We start from the raw sequence: 8,884 nt of genomic DNA, 5'->3' as shown, positions 1-8,884 counted from the left end.
ATGGCACAGTACAAGGGCGCAGCGAGTGAAGCGGGGCGGGCCATGCAGATCAAAAAGAGGCGGGAGAGGGAGCAGGAGGAGATGGAGCAGAAGAAGAGGAAGCTGGAGGAGTCTCTGAAGATTAATAAGATTGAGAACAAATTTGCTGTCCATTACGATGCTGTCGAACAACAGCTGAAGGTATGGTACATACTAGCGTGGTGCTGAATATGTACGGTATATATGTAGCCATTCTGTATTGCTTATGCTAACCTGTTCATGGGTTTATACTTGTCATAATTTAATGTGAGTATAATTTTTTTTATTTTCCTTAGTTTATATTTGTTGCATATATATACAGTTAAGTTCATGCCAGTATTGATGTATGATACTTGTTTGTTCTGTTTTTGTGTGTCTTGGAGATTTATAAATTCTTGCAACCATATTAGAGATGCACATTTGGCTAATGGATCAATAGATTTTTGGGTATACTGTAATTGTGATGATGTGTAGGTTATGATCGTTCAGTAAAGCAACAGTTTTTTTTATTTATTAGCCCAGTTTATCAGATTATGTTAATAACAAATAAGTCTGATGTCTATACTGTTTTCAGTATAATTTGGCCTAAAATTGCCATACCTTCATCTTGAATACTGAGGTGTAACAATAGGTCAGAACTAGAATATGCTGCTAATCATGAAGAAGTGCTATGGAAAGGATGTAGAATCATAGTATTATCATATTCTGCGATTGAGCCATGTGAAATAAACTGCAAGAGGATGAAAATGCGGGCCAAGTTAAAGTGAAAGAACTCTCATAACCTAGAGTGTACTTTCAGAGCTCGACCATCGGCTTAGTGACCCTGAATGAAATGAAGGCCAAGCAGGAGGACGTGGTGAAGGAGAGGGAGAAGGAACTGGCTCGCAAGAAGAAGGAACAGGAGAGGTTGCTGAGGAAAGAGATAGAAGCCAAGCAAGCCAAGAAGAAGGAGCAGAAGGAAAAGGTACAGAGGAAAAGTTGTTTTTTTACCATGTGCCTTGTAGTGAGTTACTGTACTAGATTTTTTAAGTTGCTAGTAAATTATCACCAGTTTTCTATTTGAATTTGCTCCTGAACCAATATAAAGTTATTTTAATTTCAAAAGTGAGTTGTGTTGTACAGTAGTATTTTTCAGGTTGAGGACTACCCTTAGCATTGTTGATTTCTGAATACGTGTAACTGCAAATTTTAAGTGCCAGTAGCGTTGTTAATTCTAATTTTTCAAACAAATGAAGTGATGTTGAATTTTGAGTGTCCACAAAATTAAGGCACTGTCCATCCATCCATCCATCATCCAATCTTATGTTGCCCCACGAGGAGCGTAGGAGCCCGGGGCCAGGCAAGTTGTTCCTGACATTTAAGATGAGAGTGACCAGCCTCATTTATCCCTGATTGGCATTACGTGAGCAGTAAGCCCCAACCACCCCTTAGATATAAACTTTCACCGGCTCAGTCCAATTGGAGCACTGTAGTTGCCCACTAAGCCACCAGGCACAATAATTGATGATATGGTTACCACCCAGCATAGTAAATGGTTTCCTGATGTACAGGAAACCATTTAGCTTGTCACTCAGAGTATAGTCAACCATAGGCAGAAGGAAGAGGAAAGAATAAAAGAAAGAAAGACACTGTAATATATAAAAATCTCATTAGTCTTTACACTGAAGGAGTCTAGTTGAAAAAAAAATAAATGCCATGTTATAGAGTGTGAGATGGAGTCAGGATTCTGAGGGTTTGAATGGTGAGTGAATGAAAGTGTTCAGTTGGCTTGATTTTAGTAAGATTCTCCTTTATTTTCTTTTTTCCCCCTCAGGTTTCTGGAGCCTACCTCAGCTCATGCAAAGGTGTGAAAAGATGTATTGATGATGATGATGATGATGATTGTAGAATTTGAAAGTTAGCAGAGGTAATTTTTTTCCTCCCAGGTCATTTTTATTTGTCTCTAATGCAGATTGCAAAACTGAGCTTCTGTCCAGATGATGAGGAAGAAGAAGAGGAGGAGGAGGAGGTAGAAGAAAAAGAAGAAGCAGAGAAAGGAGAGGAGGAGGAGAATGGCGTAGAGAATGAGGGAGAGGAGGGGGGACGCAGTTTCCGGATGATGAAGAACCCAGACGTGGACACAAGTTTCCTCCCAGACCGAGACCGAGAGGATGCTGAAAACAGGCTCAGGGAGGAACTTAGGCAGGTAGATACAAGAGGGGGTAGGGGAGCTTTGAGGGTAAGGGAAAACAAATATTATGGTACTCACATAATCCCTGTGTGTGGTAGCTACATAAGTGGCAGAAATGGCAAGCTGGTAACTATCCACTATTTCTTGTAAGCAGAATGTACCAAAGCAGTGAATATAGCACACTTTCAGAGTTTGCAGTATCAAGCATTGTTTTCACAAGGCCATAGTACAACATGTTATTACTTTATCAAGATTGTATGTGGCAGTCAGTGGTAAACAGCTATTAAATGATAAAAATCTTTGGTGCAGGAGTGGGTTGCCAAGCAGGAAGCGATGAAGAATGAGGAGATAGAGATAACATTCAGTTACTGGGACGGATCAGGTCACAGACGCAGCGTTAGGATGAAGAAAGGTGAGGTGATACTACCTGCCATATTTGTTTTGTGTTGCCTTATCACAGAGAATGCCACCACATCTCATGTAAAGTTACAGTATTTAATTATTAAGTTAACAGGTTGCTGATGAATTATTTCTTATTTGTGCTTAATTACTCAGTATTTACTAGTTATAAAACTATTAATTAATATATGGAGGATTGTATGATGAGTTGGCACCCCAGTTTTAACTTGATGGTTGTTGGATTGACTCTATCTGATAGGTTTTAAGAAGTACAAATATGTGGAAGGTTATGTCTGTAAGATGGAGTTGCAATTCTAGGGGCTTGAGTGATAAGTGAATGAATGTATGGCCCATTTCATTGAACATGATGTTGGTTATGTCTCTCCCTGTCATGTTTTTTCTTTATTGCATTTAGTCATAAATCAAGGAGAGCCACCATTTGGTGACCAAGGCCAGTGCTGCATGTTGGATACTTTATAAACGATCCGTAACGATATGACAAATGCGTTGTGGACCCTACCTTACCTCATCTTCATTCGTTTTTTCTTCTTCTTTTTTTTTTTTAAAGGCTCCAACATGCTTGCATGCGTCAGCCTTGGTCACCTAATGGAGGCCGGCCGTGCTGCTCAATCTCTGACAGTTTCTTTATTCAGTCCCTTATTCCCGAGGTCACACTCAATGACCTCGTCCCAGGTCTTTTTTGGTTTACCTCTTGCAACCCTACCCTTAACAATAACACTTCTCACTTTCTGCACCCAGTTATCCTCCCTCATCCTCTCCACATACCCAAACCATCTCAACCTACCTCTCCTCATCACAACACCAGTACACTACAGTCCCATCCTACCCCTCAACTCTTCAATTGTAAACCTAGCCCCCCCAGGCCTCGCACTCAGGGATGCAGTGCATGTCCACCTAATCATTTTAATTTCTGTACGTTTGAGCCCACGAATATCCTCTTCCATTACTGCACAGATCTCACTGCCATACAGCATTACACTCCCAAAACATGCTGCATACAAAGATTCCTAACATGGAGGGAGAGTCCTTTCAGTGTCAGAAGAGTCATCAGCTCCCTGAACGTCTTCCAACCACTCCTCACTAGCCACAGAGCCAGCTTCAGCCCCACCTCCAGCACATATGCTTTCAGCACATAACATGTCTCCCAAATAACAAAACCAGGTGGAAAAGAAGTTTCGTTGGTAACAGTAAACATATGTATGCAAAAATAGGCTCCAGAAATAAACCCCCCATCTTCCAAACCTCCTACTGTCCTAATATCTTCCAGGCAACAGCGTATACCAGTTTCTTCAGCGAGGTTTGGAGATCCTGCGCAAGGAATTTAATGAACTGCGTTCCGTCTCAGCTGACCACCTCATGTACATCAAGGAGGATCTCATCATACCACACCACTATACGTTCTATGACTTCATTGTTAATAAGGTATGTTTAAAGGATTTGTTCATGGTATCAGTTGTTTTCACCTGACAAAGATCCATAACTCCTTTCATTTCAGTTGGTGGCCAGGTGTAATCAGATTGGAAGAAAAATTTGACCTGTTACTGTATTTTGTTTAACCCCTAAAACGCGGGTGTTTACAGTCGATCCCCCCCGAGTGGCGGGGTTGTATCGCGGTCTGAGTACCTGTAGGAAAATATTCGCCAAAAATCAGAGATTAACCCTAGAACATTATACTTGGTATGGCAGATAGTACTTACATTCAGCTTTCTCCAGAGACAGGTGTTGAGCCTTCGTGGACTACCCAAGGACTTGTGGAGACTTGCAAAGTTGGGTAACCAAATTTTCACTTTCACACCTCCAGCAACCCGGTTTCCCCTCTACCACAGCCTCATTCTGTCACAGTAAACTTTATACTACAACGTAAAGGTAGTTAGGAATCCGTATTTGTACAATAAGCACTGAAAATAAGGCTAAAATCAACGGAGCGTACGGCCGACATGCACTGTGGCGGCGGTTTTCCCATCACTCAACAAACATTTCCATTTTCACAGCTAAAAACATGTATACTACATTATTTTCAATCATATTACTTCCCAAAAGATCACCACGGCGCGCTTTTTATTCTGCCTTACGTCCGCCACTTTATTCTCGTTCCTGTCGGCCGCTTGCACTGACTGGGAAGAGCTAGAACTCGCCATAATCTCACTTTGAAAGCCTGCAGTAAACTGACACTAAACAGAGGCAAAAGCTAGTGTTACAACTGGGGAAACAAGCGTTTCCTAGTAGCATAAACTGCTTGTGAGAGGAGATTGCAGATTTACAGTTCTGAGCGCTCAGAGCGCTGCCATGTATCACAGCCAGGCTGGCCGGGCCGTGGTAGGGGGGGTACGGGGGGATAACGCGATATTTGGCAACAACTGAGGTCAGTAGTACAAAGGTAAAGTATGCTAGTTGTAGCTAGAGGATGGTGGTACTGATAGACAATACCAGCTGGAGCCTGCTTGCCCGCGGTTATTCAAAATTTACTAAAATCGCAAACGTGACGACCCGCCGTCCTGCCCTTATGGCCGAGCGTCGCAAACGCGACGATCCGCGTTTTAGGGGTTAAGGGTCAACTACCATACTAAGAAATAGGGTCAGGATGATGATGATGTTGATGATGTTAATATTGATGGTGATGAAAATGTATAGATGTTGATGTTGTCTACAGGCACGTGGCAAGAGTGGTCCGCTGTTTCACTTTGATGTGCGTGATGATGTGAGGCTGGTGAGCGATGCATCTGTGGAGAAAGAAGAATCTCATGCAGGTTGGTTAAGGGTCATGCAGTGTCATGCCATGGATACACAGCACTACGAATGTAACTTTACTGGAATTTAGTTATTTATAAAATACGTTTGTATTATGAGATCTCTTTTATATCAGTCAGTCCTCACTTAACCCATGGACTGTGTAATTACCTGATCTGAAAGCTGTAATATTATAAGTCACTGTTTACTGGACTCATAAAGTGTGTCATTACACACCTTGGGAATTTCAGTTGCCAGATTTGAAGTGCAGATTTGTTTGGTCCATTCTGAGTTGTTACCTGCACTTCCTAATAAAGTCTAGGATGTGTGCAGGCAGAATTCTAGTTTAAGGTTAAAATCTTTTAATTGAGACATGTTACCATTCCCCTTTTGAGAAATAGGTGTGGTTTAGCAGTGGACCTCGTATCTGTGGTAATCCAGGGTTACAGAGTCTCCTGTCCATAGTAGTTTCTTGCCATATTGCACTTGATCAGTGGATAGAAAAAAAACTCTCAGTTGATCTATTCATCATTCATTTATTCCACCTCAACAGGGAAGGTGGTGATGCGTACATGGTATGAACGCAACAAGCACATCTTTCCTGCCAGCCGATGGGAGCCATATGACCCACAGAAGAATTATGAGAAATACACCATCAAGGATAAGAACAAGAAGAAGTGAGGTGTTGGCAAGCATTGGGAGAGAGAGAGAATGGAGGGGAAGAAAGGGAGTGAAGAACGAGAAAAAAAGAGTCTGCCAAGTACAGTACAAAGTTTCATTGAATTTTTGTGCCATCCACTCACTTTCCCATCTTGTGAGGTGGGCCACATGAACAGGGGTACTTCATAAGCATCTCATGAACCCCTTCAACACGAGGATGCACTTTGAATATTATTCAAACTAACATCAGACCATTTTATTGTATTTAAGGATCCCTCGTGGTGAAGTGGTTAACATTCTTTCATTCACTTTCATTATGTACCCATCTATTGTCATTATTCATCTAGGTTTTTCATACTTTTCATGGACAACAATACACTCATGTCTAATGAATTATACTTTGTTCACTTAAACTAGGCATAAAATTACAATCTCTCGTGATTGCTGAGCTGTTGCAAGAGATTAACACCAGAGTATGGTGCTAGTCACAAAGAAATTCTGTGGAAAAGTTTCAGGGCCATAGTGTTGCCTTATTCTGATGCTGAGTCATGGAAAATGGGCTGCAAAAGGATGAAAATCTGCACCTAGTTAAAGTGAATGAATTCAAGCTTATATAAACAGGAGAAAGGTAATTCATGAACTGTTTCATTGATATTCTAATTCACTATCATTACTCCATTTATATTCAGCTACTTTAGACACATGCATACTTTTACCATATATCCATACTATAGCTTTGTTTGAGGGCTTTGTTGGGGCTTGAATGGTATGTAAGTGTCTGACCCATTACACTGGGTATGCTGTGGATTAGAGCTGCCTGTATTGCATTGTCTCATTGGACCCTACCTCTTGCCTTACCTAGATGGGAAAAAGAGGTTGGGCTGATTAAGATAATGTAACTTAACAGCTGTGTGCAGAGCTGGAGGGACACCTTCATGTAGTGGCACTGATATAACTAGGTGCCTCACTTCCTAGTTATACAATTGTCCCTCATCCTGCAAAAGAGGATTGCATACTGCAGGAGGGTGACAACTTCAGCCTGCAGTTCACTGGGTTTCACATTTCAGGACCTGAGGCTACAGCTGCTACTACTTCTACAGTACATGTCAAAATGGTAGTGGTGATTCGCTCCCACCTACCAGTGTATCACATACCGGTATAGGTCACTGCCTGAGTGTTTGGGTGTATATATATCACAGGTTTATATATTACAGTATGTAGATGATCCATTACGGCAAGTGGAAATGTTGGGTGGGGGAGAGATACAGATTAGAGCTTGAATTCTTTATTTTTTCTAATGTTTCAGGCTACACAGAACCCATCTTTGGAGAGTCTCTGAAGATGGGTTCTGTGTAGCCTGAAATGTTAGAGAAAATAAAGAATTCAAGCTCTAACCCCTGTCTCTCTCCCATCCGACATTTCCATTACAGTATGTATTTGTGCTGGAGAGGGATGCCTTCAAGTGGTGGCACCAATATAACTAAGCAGCTTCTTTGCCTGGTTTTACAAACGTCCCTCAGTTCTCTCCCTATTCCCTGAAAGGAGTCTGGTGGACTGCCGGAAAAGGGTAACCAGCCCACAGTCCACTGGGTTCACTTGAGATGGGCCTGGGGTTGCAGGTACTACTACTACTACTGTTACTACTAAGATTATGTATTGGCCTGGGCCTGGGTTCACCAATAAGCCTGCAGTCAGTGTCCTTTCATTATTGAAATTTTGTTTTAGCGGACATTATAAGGAATGATGAGCTCGGAATCTTTCTTTTCCTTTATCCCCCCTTTCCCCTTTTTTTTTTTATTTCCTATTCTCTTTTTGCTCTTAGTTCACCTGCAGTTGCCATCAGTCCATCTTGAATGCTTAGCTGTAACAAGAGCTTAACACTGGAATGTGATATTACTCACAAGGAAGTGCTATGGAAAGTAAGATGTATAGGGCCATGGTGTTGTCCTTTTCTTCCACTGATCTGTGTGATAAAAGCTGCAAAAGGATGACAATTTGGGCCAAGTTGAGGTAAAATGATTGTAATTACAAACCTTGTTCTTCCTTGTTTGTGGATGCAACCTCATCTTTAGAAGGAAAAAAGGATCAGAATGCTGCTGATGATGTTGATCATGATGATGATGAAGAGAAGGATTTCTGCTTCTTGATACTATAGTCCTCTCATTTTTGTACTTTCTCATCTCTAACTTTTTTGCCACCTACACTTGGGCATCTTTAATTGAGAAAAAGGTCAGAATGATAGATGATGATAATTTGCATTTATGTTCAGCTTTCATATCCATCCCTTCATTTAGTGTAATATTTTGTTTCCTTCCTCCACCACTCATATCATGCCTTCTTTACATAATTATATTCCGTCATCATTTTCCTCCTGTGTAATTCTCATGTCATTTTTTTTTTTTTTTTTTTTCATTCTGTCACCTTTAATACCATATTTATTTCTCATCATTCCCTTCATTGTTACATTCCATCACCTTTCATTTAACGTAATTTTTTATTTACTGTAATATATTTTCATGAACTTGTCTTAAACCTCATTTACGTTTTCTGCATCTTTTCTTCAACTTCATTTACATCTTTTCCATTCATTTAGTCATATGTTTTTCTCACCTTTTTACTTCTTAACTTCTTTTTCCTTTACATCTTATCTTCAACTTCATTTACATCATTGTCCCATTTCACTTCATTTCATTCCTTTCACATATCTTTTCACTCATATATCTTTTCCCAACACCTTTCATTATATCAGTATCATACATTTCATTCATTTCACATTGCATTTTAATTATAGGTAATGTTGCAAAATGTAAATAGGTATAAGCATTATTATAGGGACCTAATGAGTATAATGTGCAGTATTTTAGAGGGTTGTAGAATAGTAGTAATTAT

At 40.5% G+C, this 8,884-nt stretch overlaps 1 protein-coding gene across 1 annotated transcript; it reads left to right on the top strand.

The window, feature by feature from the left end:
- On the top strand, positions 1 to 6,016 carry LOC145408367 (protein FAM50 homolog). Its single transcript, XM_080279094.1, has 7 exons — positions 1 to 180; positions 818 to 982; positions 1,970 to 2,203; positions 2,498 to 2,600; positions 3,876 to 4,030; positions 5,259 to 5,355; positions 5,889 to 6,016. The coding sequence occupies exons 1-7, from the start codon at positions 1 to 3 to the stop codon at positions 6,014 to 6,016; spliced, it is 1,062 nt and encodes a 353-aa protein (XP_080135220.1).
- Positions 6,017 to 8,884: the final 2,868 nt, after the last annotated feature.

This window comes from Coenobita brevimanus, chromosome 77, assembly GCF_032717465.1.
Source record: "Coenobita brevimanus isolate Jiangsu-jjx chromosome 77, ASM3271746v2, whole genome shotgun sequence".
Taxonomy (NCBI): Eukaryota; Metazoa; Arthropoda; class Malacostraca; order Decapoda; family Coenobitidae; genus Coenobita; species Coenobita brevimanus.
This window is presented reverse-complemented; position numbering and strand designations above follow the sequence as displayed.

Bases quoted from the DNA above. Each gene is read 5' to 3' on its own strand.
- LOC145408367 (XM_080279094.1), top strand. From the start codon at position 1: ATGGCACAGTACAAGGGCGCAGCGAGTGAAGCGGGGCGGGCCATGCAG. The intron at 181-817 runs GTATGGTACATA...GTGTACTTTCAG, and splicing joins CTGTCGAACAACAGCTGAAG to AGCTCGACCATCGGCTTAGT. The intron at 5,356-5,888 runs GTTGGTTAAGGG...CCACCTCAACAG, and splicing joins GAAAGAAGAATCTCATGCAG to GGAAGGTGGTGATGCGTACA.